The 21990-nt window shown below is 38.5% G+C and overlaps 1 protein-coding gene across 2 annotated transcripts in view; it reads left to right on the top strand.

Moving 5' to 3' along the window:
• PREX1 (phosphatidylinositol-3,4,5-trisphosphate dependent Rac exchange factor 1) overlaps positions 1 to 5333 on the top strand; it is a 222152-nt gene extending 216819 nt beyond the window's left edge. For both annotated transcript variants that reach the window (XM_026697513.2, XM_087929017.1), the window contains exons 37-40: positions 291 to 478; positions 1727 to 1829; positions 2427 to 2494; positions 4198 to 5333. In XM_026697513.2, coding sequence (XP_026553298.2) covers positions 291 to 478; positions 1727 to 1829; positions 2427 to 2494; positions 4198 to 4240 — 402 coding nt within the window. In that variant the 3' untranslated portion in view covers positions 4241 to 5333. The remainder of the gene's footprint in view (positions 1 to 290; positions 479 to 1726; positions 1830 to 2426; positions 2495 to 4197) is intronic.
• Positions 5334 to 21990: the final 16657 nt, after the last annotated feature.

A 21990-nucleotide genomic window follows, 5' to 3' on the forward strand; every position in this document is an offset into this window, starting at 1 on the left:
GAGAGAGAGAGAGAAAGGGAGGGAGGGAGAGAAAGAGAAAGACTGGCCCAAGGTCACCCAGCTGGCTTTGTGCCTAAGGCAGGACTCGAACTCAGTCTAAAACAGTATTCTAATTTGGAAACTCCTAGAATTGCACAGGCTTTTTTCCTAGTTGCCAAGAGTCACCTGAAGCCCAAAATAATAGCAACAATAATACTGAATAGTTATTGTCTTAAGGGATCTCAAGGATATGGGTTTCAGAAAGGAAAGGGACTAAGTTATACTGAGACTAATTTTCTGTTCTTTTGCAGCTTATTCGGCCCATCAATGCAATGCAGGAGCTTTGCAGATTAATGAAATCCTTTATCAGCACAAAAGGCAATCAGTCTGGGTACTCTAGCAATTATGTAGCAGGGGCTGGACTGCTGCCTATATCTTCTGAATTCTGCTACCGTCTTGGAGCCTGCCAGGTTGTAATGTGTGGCACCGGAATGCAAAGGTGAGACTTCAGAAGGAGTGGGATCAAGAATGAAGTGCAAATATTAGCTAAATGTCAACTCATAAAATATTTCTGTGGTCTTTTAGAGTGCCAACAGAAAGGGGGGGGGGGAGCAGTGGGCGGCTTGCATTCCATAAATGTTTTCAAAGTTAGTTTCTAGGCAACCAAAGTTTCTGCCATGCAAAATTCTAACTGGAGAGTATGATTGATGACTCTTGGCAATGGATGTGTCCCATTGGAGAATATGAATTATGATACAGCCAGGGGATGGGGGAAAACCAGGGTCAAGAGTGACAATGAATTATGTGTCTCAGAGTCTGCTATACCCAGGCAACACCGGCATGTTTACTCCTAATCTTCTTTTAGTTTGAAAATCCGACTAGAGACTCATGATTTAAATGGGGGTAACTACCGGAGTCCTGACACTATATTCCTATCCATATCTTCTAAGTTCTTCTCAGACATCCATCCTGTGCATTTGAATAAACTTTCAGAAAAATGTGGGGCGCGACAGCTCAGTGGTTAAAGATGCTGAACTTTTCAGCTGTACAGCTGACAGCCTGGGTTCGAGACCCTAGCTCTGTGCAGTGGGATGAGCTCCAATTAGCTGCCCCAGCTCCTGCCCACCCAGCAATTTGAAAGCATGCAAAATGCAAGTAAATTAATAGGTATTGCTTTGGCATTCTGTGCACCTATGGCATTTAGGCTTGCTGGCCACATGACCATGGAAATTGTCTTCAAACAATTCTGGTTCCCTTGGCTAAGACATGGAGATGAGCACCATGCCTTAGAGTTGGACACAACTGATTGGGAAACCTTTACTTTTTTGCAGGAAAAAAACGTAGAGCAGGATGGGGAAAGGTTTTTAGCCCATATCCCACACTTGGTTTTTCCATACTATCCTTAGGGTTGCATTTCCTAAAGTAGGCAAGAACAAGATAGAATGAGTGGGACCAGGGCAAAGAATTGGTAGGGACTGCAGCAAACCCAAAATAATAGAATTTAATGGAAATGGGGAGATATTAAAATTATATAATATTTAGTAAATGCATAAATGTAATATTCAATCATTTTACCCCTATGGCAATCCAAATGTTTAATTTGGTGATATGTTTTGAAGGATGGTCTGGGAGGAGTGGAGCGGGTGGCAGCCTACAGGATATGAATATCTATGGAAGGGGGTAAATCAGCTTTTCTGACCAAGTGTTGAGTTTCTGAATGCAATGCTCTTTGTTGTTATACTGCTAGGAGCACACTTTGTGTGTCATTGGAACAAGCAGCAATATTGGCTCGAAGTCATGGACTCTTGCCCAAGTGTATCATGCAGGCAACGGACATAATGAGAAAGCAAGTGAGTATTAATGAAGCATTCAATAAATAATATTAGCAACCCTAAATTTCCAGATGGGACACTAAATATGTATATTTGTATGCACTCCACAGAATTTTTATATGCAGAGCACCACATCGTTTAATGATACAAGAGGTAATAAAAATGACATGCTTATGATAACTATTTACAAACCTATCTTGCTTTAAGCAAGACAGAAAGGTTTTGATTTCCCAGATGTTAGCAAATTACAGTTTTGCTTGTCCTTCGTCACTGGCTCTGCTGATAGGGATTTTGCGAAGTGGCAGGGAAGCAACTTCTGAAAAACCACAAGTTACCCATCCTTGGTTTCAAGAGAGAGGTGCAGTGTGCGGAATATCCTCATGTACCCACTCAGGACACTTGTCAGTGTCCTGTGGTATTGTCACTCTCTTATGAGCAGCTGCAAAACATACTAAGACTTTCATCTTAAGCAAGCACAGAAGACTACTCCGCCAGGTCCCTCCTTTTCAGAATTGCTTTATGGCTATGAATAGATTTTTCAAATGAAAATAGTGTGTTTCTACTTTGGTGTTCCTCTAGAGCCATAGGTAACTATTTTTGTATGGTTTTCTTTAGGGACCAAGAGTTGAAATCTCTGCAAAAAATCTGAAAGTGATGGATCAGATGCCGCAATCTGCACCCCGGTAGGTAACTAGGTTCAATAGCAATAACACTTATACTTACAAACCTCTCCAATCTGGGTCCTCATTTTACCGACCTTGGAAGGATGGAAGGCTGAATCAACCTTGAGCTGGCCAGATTTGAACTCCTGGCAGTGAGCAGAGTTAGCCTGCAATATTGCATTCTAACTACTGTGCCAGCATGGCTCTGAAAAAAACTTTTGGAATGCAAAGTATTGTTAAAAGATCAAATCCTGAGACACTATTGGGATGATTTAAAAGCCACAATTATTAAATGCAGAAGAAAGGAACATAAAATTGGACTGTTTGATCAGGGATAAATAATCTGTTTGAAATGAGTGGTAACTTCTAATGGCTGTTACTGAACCAGGACTAAACAGATGAAGATTTCTGGATTGCATATATAAATACAAGTTATGTTATAGGAAGGGAGGGTTTTTTTGCTTGTAATTGTAAAAGAGGATGAAAGGTTTTATTATTTAGTGCTCAGTATGCTGAAGGTTGAAAGTCACTTCTTTATTAGTATCTTTATTTCTTCTTCCTTTTTTTCTCTTTTCCTTTCTTTCTTTTGAATTTTTAAACTTTTTCTTTAATCTTTTATTTTAATTTGTATTTATGTTTACTATGTCTATTAAAAATTTTCAGTAAAATTATTACCAAAAGAAAAAGAAAAGAAATTGCTAACTTTTTAAGTACACCATAACTAGCAAACCTGAGAAACTGGCTTGTGTTGTCACTGACAACATTCCCTTCTTTAATTTTCAATATCCTTTTTCAGTCCATTTTGCTGTTAATCTTGTCAGCAAGTCATAGCAAACATTGGCTATATTTCAAAGGCAAAGTAGTATTTTGCATGCAAAATATAGTCGAAGTAAATGTCTATGGAGATTCCCAGTCATCAGGTCATGGTTGTCTCAAAGGTTCTTTTTGACAAGGCAACTGGACTTTCTTTGTTGGATGAGGAACAAAACTCCTTCAAGGAAAAACAAAAAAAGTTCAGTTGCCTTGTCAAAAGGAACCTTTAGGTATAGTTGAAATCAGAAAAACTTGCTAGTAACTACTTGGCAGCTGCTGAAACAGTAGAGGACAAAATGGTCCAATGACCTCATCAACACAAATTAATTTTGCATGTCCATATCATTGAGCATTCCAGAAGGGAAAAGCATTCAAATGAATCTTTACATTTCGTAGGTGAATTAGAGTTTACTTTTAATCACCTATGCCTTTGATGGAGGTAATTTAACACACCTCTGTCCCAAACAGAACCTGACTTTTACCCCAGGCATTTGGGGGGCATTTTAATGGAGTCATCTCTTGATTTAATTATGGTGTAGGTTACCAATTTACAATCTGTATTTTATGTTAATATATTGTGTGCATTTTAAAGTTAAGTGGTTCTTTTTAGGTTTATAGTTTGCTTTTTGTGGTTGTACACCACCCAAAGTCATGTTGGTGTTGCACAACCTCATAAACCCAGTGATAAATAAAACAAAGTAAACAAAATAACTAGATTATCTTCAGATATTGTGGACTGCGTCCTAATTGTCTACCTGCTTGAGTGAATATATGAAAGTTATGGGAGTCTAGGGTCTGGAAGGCAAGACATTGAATATGGCTGTTTTAAAACAATTTGGTTTACTTTGGTCTGCCACATTATCCTCAAGAATCTTTTTGTAACACCAACTTCTTTGTCACATTTTTTACAGAATCTACCAGTTATGTCAACCTCCTACAGATGGAGACTTGTAAGAGGAAAGGAAACCGATTATCTTGGAGTCACAGAAGTGTTTAGCAGAGAGCAATTCTGCCTGAGTACTGTCTTACGCCAGTGGTGCTGAGTCCAGAAGACAGGGGACAATCCCAATTTCTATTTTTTAGATAAGGTGCACTAGGGATTTCTATTTCCCCTTGTTTCCTGCGAAATTATGGAATCAGACATATTTACTGTTTCTGGGCTCAATGCAGAAGTTCACCTCTCTCAGGTTGCCTGACATGGAACATTGTGGATTCTGAATTTTGGATGGGCAGAGAAATGATCCAAGCAAACCTACCTGCTATGGTGTTTGGACTACATAGAGTTTCTAGCAAAATGTTGGCCAGTTGCCTTGAATAAGAGTCTCACAAACACTCACTTGCACTTTGAAATTTTGAATGGCACACGTTCTCTGTTTTGTTCAATTTTTTCACTTCATATTAATATGAACCAAGCTCAACTCTATACAATACACATTCCATAAGACTTTCTACAAGAAATTCCTTTTAATTTTTACTGTAAAGTTCAGAAGTTAACACATTAAAAAAAACTAATGGTCCATTATGTATTCTGGAAATACAGTTATATTTTACCAGTAAAAATAACAATGAAGGATTTTTTTTTAAAAAAAGAAGTTGTTACAAAAGAGAAGCAAGACGCAGCTATTTGCTTCAAGTAATTTAAACATGAAGGTTTTTGAAGCAATGACAGAAATATACTTATTTATATGGCAAAGAAGATCTGTTTTGGAATATGTTGCTATATATGCAAGATTTAAATAAAAAAGTATTTGTTTCAAAGGGGTCAATAGACTGGTAGATATGTAGTAGTTTACTGAAAATATTATTGTGATATGTAAAATATTTAAAACCTTGCAGTATTTAAGTAGACTTTAATCAGGTTTTTTTTTTAAAAAAAAATAGAATACAAGTAGGTTGTAATTTAAACAAAAATTTGGTTGTGTATATAATGTACTTAATTTTTCCCAATGTTAGAAATGTTTTTAGTTTGATCAGGATGATTACTAGAATGGTCATTTACTTTTAAATTACCGTCTGCAATGTAATTTTTTTTCTAAAAAAAAAAGAAGAGCAATCTCAGGCCAGAAATAACATTTTCATGGAGTGAGTGCCTTAAATTAATTATCCAAGTCGGTCAAGTGACTAGGATAAATTAAGAGGAATAAAAACTAATACTTGTCTATATCAATAATAATTTAACAGCATAATATGCTGTAAAATGCATATTTCTGGGCCATGCATAAAAATTCCTTAAAGTGACTTGTATTTAAGGCATGCAGAAAAGGATTGCGTGGTGGGGGAGGGAATCTTTGAAGAGGGCATTTAATAAACTTCAGTGTTTGCTAATAATTAGAACTTTATTTTTATGTGTTACACTGAAAATGGCTGCCCTGCTTCTACCCTAGTTGAGGAAGTTGATGAGGAAGAAACATGCTGTCATATCTTAATTTATTTGTGATTCTAGCAAAAAGTAAAATTTCATTTCTGATTGGTGCATAAAACTATCGTTTATTCATATTAGAATAAATAACTGTCATATAATTAAATGGCCAGCAGATGGCAGTCTTAGGCTTTCTGGCAAAAACCACTGTACTACAAACACCACACCACCCCAAATGGATTTTTTAAAAATCCAAAATCCTTAGTTGAAAAATAACTTTTAATAGTTGCTTTTAATAAGTTACTGAATGGAACTCATTTTAAAGTTAGTAAAATTTTCTGGAAGATTTACTCAGCAAACTGAAGTATTCATCTTAGTCCATACTGCTTGGGTGCTATAACTGAAATATAAGAGTTTATTCTCCCCATTATATACAGTAATATGGTGAGCATCCAAATATAGGCTAATTTACAAGAGTTTATCCAGGATAGACCCTAATATTTTGCATGAGACTTTCTGAGAAAATTGCATCTAAGTGCACAATCAACGAAGGTCTTATTTGTGATTGCTGAGCTAGGGAAAAATAGATTTAAATCTAAGTCTTGCATCAATTAATCTGCATGGCCCAACATCAATTAATCTGCTTTGTGCCCTTCAGTTTCATTCAGACCATTGTGAAGATTGATTCATGTAACTAATATTGGGGCTTAATTAGAATGTCAAGAATTCCGTTGTCGCTCTTGCCTCTCACGCACCCCATTGAATGTAAACATTGTGCACCATAGGTTCAGCTGCCAGACTAATGTACAAGCATGGAACACCTTATGGGATAGCTAAGGATTCCTTTCAAAGGAACTGGTCTCTTGCTGTTTGCCTAATTCACATCTTTCATCTTCAAGCCTACATATTTTGTATTGTTGAGGATATTGTACAATGGCATGTGAGAATTCACCAAGTCTATATTCTCTAAGCATTGTCCAGCGCACAGAAGCGGACATACAGATGGGAAAGTGGAACTACATCTCTTGCAACAACATTTGCACGTTTGGAGAATGCCTGTAAGCCAGAACCAAGTACATATAATGACATGGAAAAGGTCACAAGGCCTGGGGAGAGATTCAGTAGAAGAACAAAAGTGCAGTATCGGATACCAACTATAGAGAGCTTGGTGTAAGAGCTGTTTTTTTTTTAACTCCAGCTGAACTCACTACCTTTCTACCTGTCTTCTACATCTAATTCTCCAGGTATGCTAGATGTCAGCTCCCAGAATCCTTAGCTGTAATAGCCATTGCCTAGTAATGCCTAAGTAGCTGATGTCACACACTGTTGCTCTGAAGGTGATCAGATTTGGGTAGTATAGTAAGCGCTAGGTGAAATTACCCTATGCAATTATATTGAACACCCATTGCATTTTTTTTCATGGTTTCTTCTCTAAGAAGCCTGCAGCTGACAGTTCTCCAATCACAGCACTGAAAGTAGCTCCTAGAAGCCCCCTTACTCATCTCTGTCACACAGGGTAAAGGAGCAATCACTTCTCTTTATAATAAACTTATATAGGGTCTTTCTGAAGGCATGGTTTTGCCAATCTGGGGAAGTAACAGAACATATTTTTATAGCAATATGTAACTGGCATTTTCAGATGTACTGTATGTATATAAAAAGTACACCATCCCGGTAAAGTTAGCTCCAGTTGTTTTCTTTCATTTTTCCTTGCTGTATTGCTAATGGTATGTATATGTGTATGTGATAAGATAAATGAGGTAATACATTTGATGTCTAACCTCTTTTGTCCATTCATTGATGATCCATGTGGTTTCTATGGTTGCTGGCTTGTTTGCCTCTCAAATTGGTTTGCCTCTCTTGTTTGCCTCTCAACTCTCATAACACAATAGAAAACTGATGAATCGAATTTTGTTTTTTTGTTTTTGTTGTATTAGTCTCTCAAGCAGATATTTGTCTATTATGAAGTGACAGTTCCACCTTTTAAAACTATGCTTTTCTTTAAAAAAAGTCAACATTTCCTGGTTTTATAAACACAATGAGAGAAGATTCTAATTCCTTTCTGCTCTGCCAAACCTCACACACACACACAAATTCATTTGGGAGATCTCGGTAAACTATCAGTAGTTAAAAGCAGACCTGATGCATTAAATAGCAGCTGCGTTTCATTAATTTCAAGGCTCCTTATTGACATAATGAAGAGAATAATATGGAAAATTTGGCATTTGATTCAGACATTACGTTACTGAGAGTTTGGGTTTCATTTTCAGTGCCCTTTCCCATTAACTTTGCAAATATCTTCACTAAAAACTGCTGGAGAACTTTGTTTAAATAATAATAAAATGCAGCCCATAATCCAGACCAAGGTCCCAGAGATCTACATGAAAAGGCAGTATGTGATATCATTCCTGTCTGTATCAGTGAAGACCTACGTGGTCATAAACTCCCACTCATCAAGATCTACAGCTAAATCTGGATTGGATTTGGGCCTGGCTAGTCTAGTGAAGAGAAGGACCAGGGGAGACATGATAGCAGTCTTTCAATATTTGAGGGGCTGCCACTTTGAGGAAGGGGTCAAGCTATTTTCTAAAGCACCCGAAGACCAGACAAAGAATAATGAATGTAAACTGAACAAGGAGAGATTTAACCTGGAATTAAGGAAAAACTTTCTGACAGTGAGAACAATCAATCAATGGAACAGCTTCCCCTCGGAAGTTGTAGGAGCGCCATCGCTTGAGACTTTCAGGAAGAGATTGGACTGCCATTTGTCAGAAATGGTGTAGGGTAGTGGTGGCTAACTTTTTTGGGCTCCTGTGCCAGAAATTGTGCATGTGCTTGCACGCTTGCGCTCATGTGCCAGCATCCAGAAGGCAATGTGCCCCCATGCCTCCTACACATGCATGTGTAATCCCCACCCCCCTCACCCCCTTACCTGCACTGTAACTCGCAGCTTATTTTCGGCTGGTTTGAGGACTTTTTTGGCTTCCCAGAAGCTTGAAGAAGGCTTCTGCAGGCTTTGGAGGCTGAAAACTAGCCCCACTTCATCACTTCCGATATTTTTGGAAAAACAGGAAGTGATGAAATGGGGCTAGTTTTCAGCCTCCAAAGCATGCAGAAGCCTTCCTCAAGCCTTTGGGAGGCCGAAAAAGGCCTCAAACTGGCTGAAAATCAGCTGTGAGGCACGCGCATGCGTGGTAAGTTTGCCTGCAGCTCACACGCCATGCAAATGGCTCCGTGTGCCACCTGTGGCATGCGTGCCATAGGTTTACCATCAACACCTGTGGCACATGTGCCACAGGTTTACCATCACGGGTGTAGGGTCTCCTACTTGGGCAGGGGGTTGGACTAGATGACCTACAAGGTCCCTTCCAACTCTGATTATCTGTTAAGGATTTGTTTAACATCCCAGGGTAGGCTAAAAAACTGGGTATTTTGTGGTTGAAAGCCCGGCATCTTTTACCATGCTAAGTAGCCTATATGTTGTGTGTTAAGCCATTATCAGAATGTGCAAAACCAAATATTCTTAGAATGTTTCAACAGAGTTCTGGAATGTCCTGTTCCTTCTTCTGACCCACCAAGCCCTCTGTGATGTAGTTTTTCAAACAAATCAGCCTTGTTTGTGGAGTTAAGCCTTGTGGAGAGCACTACAATCACTACAAACTACTTCTAATTTGAAGGATTAATGGATCACTCCAGAATAACTGGCTTAATGTAATCTGAAGAAGGATTGGATTATTAGCTTTTGTAGATACCTAAGCCACAATGTGGTTTAGTTTGTTGGATATAATATGTAATGTGAACACAGCAATGTTATTCCAGAGATAAGGTAGATTCTACTCATACTTAAAATTACAAGTCAGTTAACATTGTTGAATTTGGATAAAATGAAAACATTCTAAATGAATAATTGCAGTTTCTACTGCAGAAAAGTTCTAGATTAGTTCTAGGTTAAGCATTTACTGTAATACTAAGTTTAGTGTGTGTACAAGTGGGGGAACAGAAACAGATTTTTATTACACTGATCTATGGTTTGCTTTATCATGGATTATTGAATAAGTCACAATGGGTTAGTTCATAATATATTCCCAGGCTGAAACATTTATTTATTGAGTGTATATATCATATATACCGAGGGTCTTCAAACTTGGCAAGTTTAAGACTTGTGGACTTCAACTCCCAGAATTCCTGAGCTAACATGACTGGAGGAGGAATTCTGGGAGTTGAAGTCCACAAGTTTTAAAGCTGTCAAGTTTGAAGACCCCTGATATATACACTCTCAATGGTTCACAACCTAAAAATTAATAATAATTTATTAATTACATGCTGCTCAATTCCCAATGCCCATGGAAAAAAGAAAGAAGCCTCAAATTGCACAGCTGCAACTGCCATCTTTACCTTTTTTGACAGGATGTGGAGGTTTTTTTTAAAATTACAAGTAACTGCTATAATGAATTTATTATATGCCAGCTAAACTTACAAAAGCTCATTGTAGCCAGTGAACAGAGAAAATGATAATTTCATAAGTTTCATGCAATGACTTCTGTAACTCTCTCTATATATGTATATGGTGGGTTTTAATTTTCCAGCCATTACAAGCCATTTGCTGTGTCAGTCTCATTCTCCATGCACACATAAGAGCAGAAAGCAAGCAAGAGAAACCTTTCAAATGTTTTTCAACTGTGAAAAGTTCTCACAGCTTGATTCAATAAACTTCTGCATGAAAGTGTTGGATGTATCAGATGTTGATCCATCCTGAGTTATTTCACAGTGCCAGCATTGCTAGATGACTCATCCCTGGAACGTGTTGACTTGTTCACCACTGCTACCCTGCCAGATCTATCAGGATGCCAAGATTAAAAAGAAAAAACAATTATTGGCAAGATAATGGCGTGACAGGAGTGGAATGAGGGCAGCCCGCATGGCAACGCATGCTGTTTTCCATTAATTTCATCACTGCTTTGTAAAGAGTTTCTGAAGAGAAATCGTTACAATCTGTTTTAAGGATCTAAGTATTGGGTCCTGCAAGTACAACATTCAGATCTCTTGTGGCTCTGTGGACACATCTTATTAATATTGTTGCCCTGAGAAATAATGGGGTTGCTCATACTACGGTGATGAATCTCCTCTCCTGCCCAGATTGAAGTGACGGTTGCTTATAATGTCCGAGAAAATGTCCATCCATGGAAGAATACAGGAGGTATTTATCTGTAAAGAGAGCTCCCATACTGTGGGGCCAGAAAACCACACAACAGCCTCCTTGTGCGCAACCAACCAAGCTAGCAGAGCCAAGAGCATATGTTGAATTGCAGTTAAAAGAAAATACACACAAATCATAGTTTGAAAACTAGGCTGGTTGCTTTACTTGCGTCATTAGACATAATCTGGACAGAATAATTAATTAGAGATTAATCCTCCCTTCTGGTCTTTGGATGTAAAAATAGGAAACTGAGAATTCATGCCATTTTTTAATCTGAGAGGAAATGGGAATGGTGAAAATAAATCTCTTTATACACACACATTGGTATACAGCCATCCAGTCACCCAGAAAGTGTAGTTTTAATTTAGTTGGGACACATACTGCATATTCTGCTCCAATTTTATTATTTTATTTTCCTAATTAGTTAATAAGCAAAAAAATATTAGCTGTCCAGCAACTTCAAAATGTTTGTTAATCAGTAAACTGGGACTGGCCATAGTTTGCTAGTTCATCTGATGCTGGAACAATTGGTAAATGCTTGTAGTGAGAATTGCATCAGCCCGGACTCAATAAAATATGATTTTATTAGCAAGTTGCAGGATCCAATCTAGTCACTAGTATTTAGTCTTCTGAGCTTTCGGACTCATACTCAGGGAACTTGAGATAGAGAGAAGTTCAAAAACTTGGAAGACTAAGGTGACCCAGATTGGATTCTGCAAGCATCTTGGGACGTGTATATTTGCCTTCATTCATTATTAGCAGGTCTTGAAAAGCTTAACTATGATACATTCTAGTTACATTAATATATATTTATGTTATGTATGTTATGTAATAATAACTTGGCATAGTGTAATAATGATTGGCATAGTGTAGAAGGAGAAATTAGGGAAGGAGAGGGAGATAAATTAATATAAACTGCAAATGAATACCTGACACATCGTGGGTTGGCAGCTAGGGAAAAATGGCAATGAAGCTTTTGAAGTGTTCATGGTGGAAGGAATGCCTGGAGGAAAAAAAAAACACTGAAGTTAGGAGTGTATCTTTTAGAATAAAATATTCTTGAAACTGATGCTGCATGTGAAAAAAAGAAGAGCTTTCTTTAGGAAATAGCAGGTAGGAAAGCTTACGTTACTTTAATCTTTCTACAGCTAAAAACTGCTGTCCTCCATTATGGACAGGAGCCAGAAGAACCCACATTGCACAGTTCAAGAAGAAAAAGAGAAGGAAGGAATGAAAACCTTCACAATATCTAAAAGGCTGGTTATATAGAGACATGCAAAGATTTGTAAAATAAACCCTGTTATTATCTACCTTTACATGTCTTGTCCTGTTGGTCAGTAGGTTTATACTGTATATGGTGAAAGATGATGCGTATACAAAACTGATTTCCAACATTGAGGAACTGATTCCTTCTGATACTTCAACTCACTAAAGATGAACATCCATAAAAATCGATGAATGATCCATAGATATCTTTTCTTGCAACATTTGAAACACAACCGTGAGCATAATGCAGCATAGCATTATTAATAAAACTGTTTCAGAGCATGGCTAAAATGCTCAATTGATATTCAATAGGATGAAAGTTAAAAAGCACAAATTTCAAAAGGCTTGGGAGGATAAAAAATGGTATTACTGTTAAACTAACTTTGTGAACAAAATGCAAGTGCTAGGATGGTTGTCTAATTAGATACTTCACCTTTTGGCTTATTCTCCCCAAAATGGTGGAGCCAAGCAAGAGGAAGAGGCATGGGGGTTCCACTTCAGTGGAAGTGGTAGTGGACCAGGGGCAATGCTTTTATTCCCAGGGACAAGAGGCAGGTGTTACCAGAAGAGCCAGCTGTGGGAGCAGTTGGAAGCTGAAATGTGTGTGTGCCAGTCTTTGGAAAAAGTTGTGGAAGAAAGATGGAGCAGAAGCCACCATCTGCTGTGAAGAAGTCCCTGCCAAGTCTCCCAACTGCAGTCTTTGGAGAAGATTCACAGAGGAGGAAGAGGAAGAAGGTGGTGCCAGGCACCATGGCAGCAGTTACAATAACAGCTGGGACTATTCTGACACCCTGGACTCTGCCAAGTCTTCCTCTAAATTGGTCTGATGATCATCCAGAAGACTAGGATAGCTCAGTGCAGGCTATTGAGGGATCTGGACATGCTCCATCTCTGACTGTTCTTAGATTTTAAAAAAAGTTCATACAAAGTGGACAAAACTAACTAAAAAATACCTTGACTGGTATTAAGAATGTTCTTTCTTTGCTAGACGTAAAGTCAACTAAAAAGAGTTGGTCTTATTATAAGCCATTTTAATTGACCTCCAATGCAGACCTCTGAAGGTTTCCAGGCTGGCTAAACAAGAATGCAGCTGTAAGTCTCTAGGAAAGAAGGGTTTGCTTTGCGGTGATTGCTTTGTGTTTTTGTCTATATGTCTTGGGAATGGAAGGGGTGGAGGGATGATTATGCATTGAAAGTATCATTACACATGCTTAAAATCCTTGTGAAAGCTTGACCTAAACGTGGATGAGGATTTGTGCTGGATCTTGGCTACCGACTCTGCTAGTACAACTTGAGACTAGTGAACATTAGCACTCATTCCATCCATTCCATTTTTTCTATTCATTCCAAGAAATTTTCTGACAGTGAGGAAAACAATCAACCAATGGAACAGCTTGCCTTCGTAAGTTGTGGGAGCTTCATCACTGGAAGCTTTCAAAAAGAGATCGGACTGCCATTTGTCAGAAATGGTGTGCTTTGGCGGGGGAGTTTGGACTAGATGGCCTACAAAGTCCCTTCCAACTCTAATCTGTAGAATTGATGTGACTTTTAAAAAAAAGACTGGTGTTTCAATGTACTCCAGCAACTCTTCAGGATTTTTAAGGCTGCCTTTTGGGGTAGACAGACTATGAAGTTACATTTTAAAATGCATCACACAGGGCATCTAACCACGTACAAGTAGATACAACCCCCCCACCCCACCCCCCACACATATCTTTTCCTTTAGAAATCAATAACATTGCAACAAACCACACAGTCAAAACCTCAGGCTGTGAAAAGTCTCACTGGTGCACAGGTTTAATGCAATATGTATGCCTGAAATATTGCATTTCAATACTTAATGAGCTTTCCCCATCCTTTCCCCAAGCTATATTGACTAAGAATTATGGGAGACAAAGTCAACCAAAAAGGTTGCTAGGCTGAGAAGACGGTTTTTACCTTGAACAGAGGTAAGCTAGGAAAACATGGGCCTTTGGATGCAGCTGAAAGCTCCCAGCAACTCCACATGCTTAATGAAGCTGTGGGAAGCTGAAACTCAGCCATAGCTGGAGGATCATAAGATCCCATTCTTCCTTAGAAAAAACATTCAATTCTATTATATTTATTGACTTTATGCCATGTATACGGCTGCCCATCTCACCATCGTGATTCTGGGAAGCTAACAGCAGTAAAAAAAACAAACACACAACCAAGGATTAAAATAATAAAATAAAATTGGTAGAATCACAATTAACATAGCCATATCAAGGGCTCTGACTAACTATCCAATCTCCAATCTCTGAAATACAGACATGTCTTCTAGATCTTGCAAAAAGACCAATCTAATCTCCAGGGGAAGGAAGCTCCAAAGGGCATATGGCATTCTTTAATTGATAAGACCCGTTGCATATGTCTTTGCCTGGATCTGATGGGATAGGTAGAAAGACTTGGGAGAGACATACCGGGTGGTGGGGTGGTGGTAGGGTGTCCAATGCAGCTCACAGAACTGAGGTCTGATAATTGCCTATGCTACCACTCATGCTATCATTTCCTATATATAACATCTATAACAATGTTGATTTCACCATATTATCCTTTCATCATTTGCCATCCCATTTCTTTGCAAGAAATACAACAAGACAACAAAAACAACAAAATCCAGGAACTTTATTTGTTGCTGCAAAAAGCTCTGGGACTATTATAACTTCAGTGACAATGAACATAGTGGAATATTTTAATCAATATGGAGATCCATCAGTTGATTTTTGAATGTATGCAGTAAATAAAAAAAGGCACATGGAGGAAAAATAAAATGAAGTGCAGGGACAAAAGGCATCTTGTGTGTTCAGCAACTGTCAGTGCTCCTTCAAGAATATTTTGGAATTGCCCTGTGATTTATAAAAACAGATAGGAAGCCTATCTAAAAAAAAAGATGAAAACAAAATTTATATATTGCCAAGGCTGAATATTAAAACAATAATATGATCCCTTTTCTGAACGAGTTTGGACTTTTCTTCATATTCACCAGAAGATGGCACTAATTGCTTGAATATAATCCAGAGCCCCAAATTAATAAAATATATATTTAAAACAACAACAGTTGGAATTTGATCTCCTGGAGTCATACAAAAAATAAAAAAAGTTTAGACTCTTTTACATAAATAAACGAATATTAAGAGTGTTTGGTCAAGATGCTGTTTGAATTCAAAGTCCACTCTATTGGAGAGTTCTAGTCGTGTCAGGCCAAAGAAAGAAATATTTTATCTAATGTAACTTCTCCAACACAATTGCACCCTCGGAAACATAGCAAATCCATTTCTTTTGGTTTCCGATTCATTTGTTGCTCTACTCAGGGTGCTGGCACTAAGCTATAAAATCTTGATCATTTTGGACTTGACGTGATTTAAATGGATCCTTCCTCTGACCCAGAACCATCATCCAAAACTTTTTCTGAGTACCCAAAACCTTGGCAAAAACTCTGGTGTGTCGCCATAATCATGTCTTCTCTGTAATGTCTGGGAATATCCTGACCTGACAACTACTTAATTTCAGTGTAAAGAAATAATTTTCCTTCCAAGGGCTTTTAATATTAACTTAATATTTATATTGCAGCTGAACTTTCAAGTCTTAATTCTGTTTCTAGTGGTTTTCATTACTGTTTTAACATGTTATATGTTTCTATTTATAGTTTCTTCTTTTAGAAAGTTTTGTAAGCCAGGGGGTTGTGATAAAGATGGGGAAATCACAGTGAAACTGGTGCAGACTGCTAGAGATATGCTATTAGAAGCAAAGAAATAACACGGATGCTGCAAATTTGATGCTAGGAATTTGAGTGGCGGGTTGGTGAGGTGGTTGTAATTATTAGGAATCGGAAGAATGGAAAGAGAATGTAAACATAAACAGGAGATCACAGGATGAGATAAAAAGGGTTCTAACAGACAGATTGGAGCCGGCAAGGAAGTCAAAATGAAGAGGGAGTTCACACATATGAGAGGAGAGGAAGAAACAAAACTGAAGAGTTTGGAAAAGGTATCATAATTATGGAATAAAGGAGAAACAGACCAAGAGGTGATTCTAGATCAACCTTGTCTGCATTGAATCCAAAGCCATATCTATTCACTCTTAATGGGGGGGGGGGGCTTAAAAATGTCAAAATTGCAGCTATGATCAGATAACCCACTGCTTTTTTAAAAAACATGGGTCATGTTGGAAGTTAAAACCCACCCTTCTCCTAGAAAAATAAAATATTTTAGGATATATTAAAAAGGCAGAGTATTTCCCCTAAAAGAAGTAGAAACTCAGCTCCGCCACCACCTTTGTTAATGGGCCATTAAGGCCTGGGCCAGTCTGTTCTACATAACAAAGATCTACCTCCTTCAGGCAGAACCATAATAGGAATTGCCCAAAGCCCTTTCATTACATCATCATCACTCAGCAAGAGTCAACCAAGCCTGGGACTCAAAAGACAACCTACCAAGTTACCGCTGCATGGCCTCATGGGAGTCTGACAACCAATCAGAACACATGCTCAAATTCAAAGCCCAGAGAAGGAATAGAACCCAGGGACTCTCAGCATCCCTTCCCTTTTTCTTCGTCCAAGAGCTCCAAGGCATGTGATCCTGTGCACCATTAAACCATATTTCCAAACAGCCTCCATGTCAGAGGTGGTATTCAGCAGGTTCTGACTTGTTCTGGAGAACCAGTAGCATAAATTTTGAGTAGTTCGGAGAACCGGCAAATGCCACCTCTGACTGGAGATTTTACAGTATCCTTCCCCTGCCACACCCACCGAGCCATGCCCACAGAACCGGCAGTAAAAAAAAATTGAATCCCAACACTCCTCCATGTTTCCAGTGTCTTTTTCCCCACTTGGAACTGAACCCAGAAGGATAATTCTTCCAACAGTCACATGTATGACTTTTCTGATTCTCACAGGTCATCCCTGGTTTGTGCTGCTGGTACAGTGGGCAAGAGCTAATTCTTGGAAACACTAAGTCTTCTGTGCCATTGGAACAACACAGTCCTTCTTTATTAGATTTATAGCCTGCAGTTCAAGACAGGGTTCCCTGGGGTCACAGCTGTTTTATCCTCATGACCTTGTGAAGGCTGGAAGAGTAGCGATTTGAAACTGGATCACCTAGATCATGGGTGTCAAACTCGATTTCATTGAGGGCTGCATCAGGGTTGTGTTTGAACTTGGGGGTGGGGTGGGGCGTGGGTTGGCGCAAGGTCAGGGTGGGCGTGGCCAGCTCGATGTCACTCGTGTGATCAAATGCCACTTTTGCTAGTAGTTTGTTTTGCTAGCATTCTGCCAGCGAAAATGAAGCTTGTGAGGGCCACACATGGCCCTCTGTTTTTGACTGTGATGGCCTCTTGCAGCCCTCTGCCAGCAAAACTGACAGAGCTCTTCCTGGGCTGTGGCAGAGGGCTGCAGGAGGCCACCGCAACCAAAAAGGGGGCCTGGGAGCTCCCAAGCTCCCTTTTCACTGGTAGAGGCACTGTGGCCCGGTCCTTTGCTGTTTCCAGGGTGGCTCCATGGGGACAGATCTAAGCACCTCATGGGATGGATTCGGCCCATGGGCCTTGAGTTTGACACCCCTGGCCTAGAAGGAGTTTAGGTTTTAGATTGCCCTATCATGTATTACACATCTTTAAATCAGGCAGGACATGAGTTAGCAGCCTTTTAACCATGGTGTAGGAAACGTGATATAAGAAGTTAAGCAAAGTCTCCTTTGAATGGAATTTGACCATGTGATTTCATGAATGCCTAGCATCATAGAGAATATAGAAATGGTTTACTATTCCTAGAATTGTTTTTTTTTAAAAAAACAACGTTCTATTCTAGTTACAGATCTAGGAATCTCTGGCAGTCTCCCATTTATCTATTTAGCTTCCCAGTCAGTTAGAAGCTGTCATCTGCTGAGAATTAGGAATGAGTAATTCATATGGTACATCCAAAACAAAATACCATTCCACTTAATGTAAAGAGCCAGTTTGATGTAGTGGTTAAGCAACAGGCTAAAAACCAGAAGACCATAAATTCTAGTGCTACTTTAGGCACTAAGTCAGCTGGTTGACCTTGGGCCAGTTACTCCCTCTCAGCCATTTGAAACAGGCAATGGCAAACCACCGCTGAAAAATCTTGCAAGAAAACTGCAGAGACTGGTATAGGTGGTCACCAGTAGTCAACATTTATTTAGAAACACAGGTTTATTTTGTTGCTGGCATTAAGAATCCAAAGTTGAGTATAGTATTACTCTACTATTTGTATGAAACAAAACTATATATCTATAGCAATTTTACATAGACATGTACATCAGTGGTGGGATTCAAAAAATTTTACTACTGGTTCTGTGGGCATGGCTTGGTGGGTGTGACTTGGTGGGCATGGCAGGGGAAGCATACTTTAAAATTTCCATTCCCACCCCATTCCTGGGGGAAGGTTACTGCAAAATCCCATTCCCTCCCCACCCCACTAACCTGCTTTCCAGCTCCGTTCTCCTGTGCAGGGCAACAAAAGAAGAACCAGCCAATCAGCTGGGACTCAATGGGAGGCAGAGAATAGATGGGGCCGGGGTCAGTCAGAGGTGGTATTTGTCGGTTCTCCAAACTACTCAAAATTTCCGCTACCAGTTCTCCAGAATTGATCAGAACCTGCTGAATATCATCTCTGATGTACATATAAAAATATGCAAGTAAAACAAGTATTATATGTGAACCCACAGGTATGTCAGTGGTGTGCTCTATTGCTCTCTCTTTGACCTAAGAGATTTGTGGATGCTACAAATGCAGTCTAGAAATTAAAACTAATAAAACAGGGGGCCTTATTCCAACATCACTATTGATAGATTCCACACATAATGTGATTTGCTGTAGTACAATATCTAAAATGCTGTGAGGGAAGGGCACCATCTTGGCTTTTCTCTCAGAGAATAAAATGCCTTGAGATGAGGTTACAAAAATTCTTGGTTAAAATCCTCTCTAATCCAAGAATCTATTAGACCTTGTTGTTCAATGCTTATGATCTGAGAGCACAAAATCTCATGAGGAAGCTGCTACATGAGGAGCTTTTCAGATTAGGGAGTGAGAGCAATCGGGAGGCTGCTGAAATTTAGAGAGATGTGCAGTATCAAAACATCCAGCACCTCCAGCTATCTCACAACAGATAAGTAAGGTTAAAAACTGCTTTAAAAATGAGATAAATGTAAAGACTTATATAAAAGGAAAACATATTAGGAAATTAGAGAAAAATTCAGCACAGTAAGTTGATGCTTGAGTAGTATATGATGCTCATATAATGCTTGAAGAATTATGCTTAAAATTGAATTTTGGCCAACATGATTCCCTTTTGGCACTTGCAGACAAAACAGGCAACCTTCAACTTATAACAGTTCATTTAGTGACATTACAACGGCCAGAAAAAACTAACTTATGACCATTTTTGACACTTAGACTATTGCAGCATCCCCATGGTCACATGATCAAAATTTGGACTCTTGGCAACTGCTTCATATTTATGATAGTTACAGTGTCCCAGGGTCATGTGATCATCTTTTGTGAACTTTGGACAAGCAAAGTCAATGGGGAAGTCAGATTCACTTAACAACCATGTTATTAACTTAATGACGGCAGTGATTCACGTAACTGTGGCAAGAAAAGTCATAACATGGAGCAAACTCACTTAACTAATGTTTCCCTTACCAACATACATTTTGGGCTCAATTGTGGCCGTAATTTGAAGACTACCTGTATTTTCACATAACTTTTAAAGACCATCTCTCTACTCCTCTACAGGATATGACCCAATGATATGCCATCCAATTCCCAACATTTCTTTTCCTACTCCTACTGCAATTTGACAGATCGAATCCCACCAGGCTCAAGGTTGACTCAGCCTTCCATCCTTCCAAGGTGGGTAAAATGAGGACCCAGATTGTTGGGGGCAATATGCTAACTCTGTAAACCACTTTGAGAGGGCTGAAAAGCACTATAAAGCCATATATAAGTCTAAGTACTATTACTATTTCCAACCTTATTGGCCGAGAATTCTACAGCTGAATTTCTAAGACACCAGAAGTGTACCAAATTGGATATGACTGAAATATGCTGAGCCATAGACCTAAAATGAAATGTGCTGCTGTAGTAAATTTCATTTTTTAAGGAATTGCAGAATTGCCTCATAAACTAAACTAGATCGAAGCCCAAATATGCTATTAGAAAAGACAGAGCTACTTCATCCATAGCTTTCAATAGCAGAAAGATTTATGACACGCTATCTCCTTCCTAAAAATTGCTACAAACAGAAATGGTCAAAAAACCATGAATCTTTGACATACAGGTAAAATGATGCAGGCTATGTGAGTATAGCCATCAGAAAAATCTACCTTTCCATGTCTTGATTAAAACATGAAGCATCTGATTTCAAGGCAGCTGTTAAAAAATCAATAATATCATGGTGGACAACTGGTTAAATGACTTCATATTCAACCCTGAGTCAGTTGTGAAGGAAATTAAAATCTTTCTTTGGAAGCAGACTTTTGTCTCATCAGAAGAGAAATGTTGATGTTTCTATGGCTTTTTGCCTACTGAATGCTTCAGTAAATGAATGAATAACTGTTCAGCTTTGTTTCCATTCTTTGAAAAATTCTGTTGAAGTGCGATGTCTGCCCATTTTCGAAATACCTTTTTAAAAAAAAGTTTTTCCATTTGCTATGTGTACACTGAATATTGTTCTCTGCGAAGTTACTGATTCCACCAGCTTTTGTTTGCCAAATGCAACAATTTTATTTTCTTGCACAAATAAACTAATTTTTCTCCACAGTTTCTTTTCTTGCCTTTAAAGTACGTTGTATTATCAGAGCTTTCAGGCAATTTTATACTAAGCTCTCTCCAGATTTTTGAAGGACATAGAGTTCAGTGAAACTGGGTGTGTCTGTTGCGGGGGGAAGGGGGCAATGAGGCTATGAAATGGTTGATAGTATGGTTTAAAAATATAATTTGTTGGTGTATGAGTGAAGATGTGTTTTTGTTGTTATTTTACTGTTCTATTTTAATGTGTAAGTTTTTGAATAACACCTCTCTTGGTAGAAAGTGGAGAAAGAAAAATAAAAATGCACCCAAAGTGAAAACAAACCAACTCATCAACATGGAATACAGATGTTAGAAAGAAAACTAAACTTGATCACAGTTTTGTAATATATAAACTGACAATTCATAAATTCATGTGACAATTCATGTAAATCATGTTCTATTGTGACTGCTTTCAAGGGTCACTGGATAATTGGAGTTCCATTGCCAAAATTATGCATAGGACTGTGGTTTAAGAGCTTTTGAGAGTGGTTCATGCCAGGCCCAAAACCCATCACATCAACAAGCCCAAATAGAGTTGGTGGGTTGAGTATAAAATTGCACAAACTCACTTTAATTAGTGCCACTGCTAAAGAATTAGGTGTTAGAAACCTCTACCTACTGTTACTTATTTCTCTTCCACCAAAGTCTGATCATCCTTCAAAATTATTAGGAAAAAGCTTTCATATTAAGATGGGCATAGTCCTTTATTTTGATGCATCTGTTATTTAATACATATACAGTATCATCACTGTGTGTGTATTAAATTCAGTGTCCCAAATTCAGTGTGCTTTGAAAAACAAGAAAAAGGGAAAACATTTGGAAATTTGAAAGTTCTCATCAACAGCGAACATCTGGAAGAGCTGAGAGAACTAATCACATTAGGTCTGTGCAAATATTCAGTTTGAAGATTTGATGCAAAAACAATTTGATTGAAGTGATGAAGCAAATCACTTGCCTCTTTCTGTGGTTATATTTTGGAAAAGGTGATGTATTTTCTCATCTTAAGTAATGGCCAAAATACTTCAGAAACTGAGTGGTGGTGGTGGAGGAGAA

This window comes from Pseudonaja textilis, chromosome 3 (genome assembly GCF_049901715.1).
Source record: "Pseudonaja textilis isolate UNSWEBS1 chromosome 3, rPseTex1.2, whole genome shotgun sequence".
Taxonomy (NCBI): Eukaryota; Metazoa; Chordata; class Lepidosauria; order Squamata; family Elapidae; genus Pseudonaja; species Pseudonaja textilis.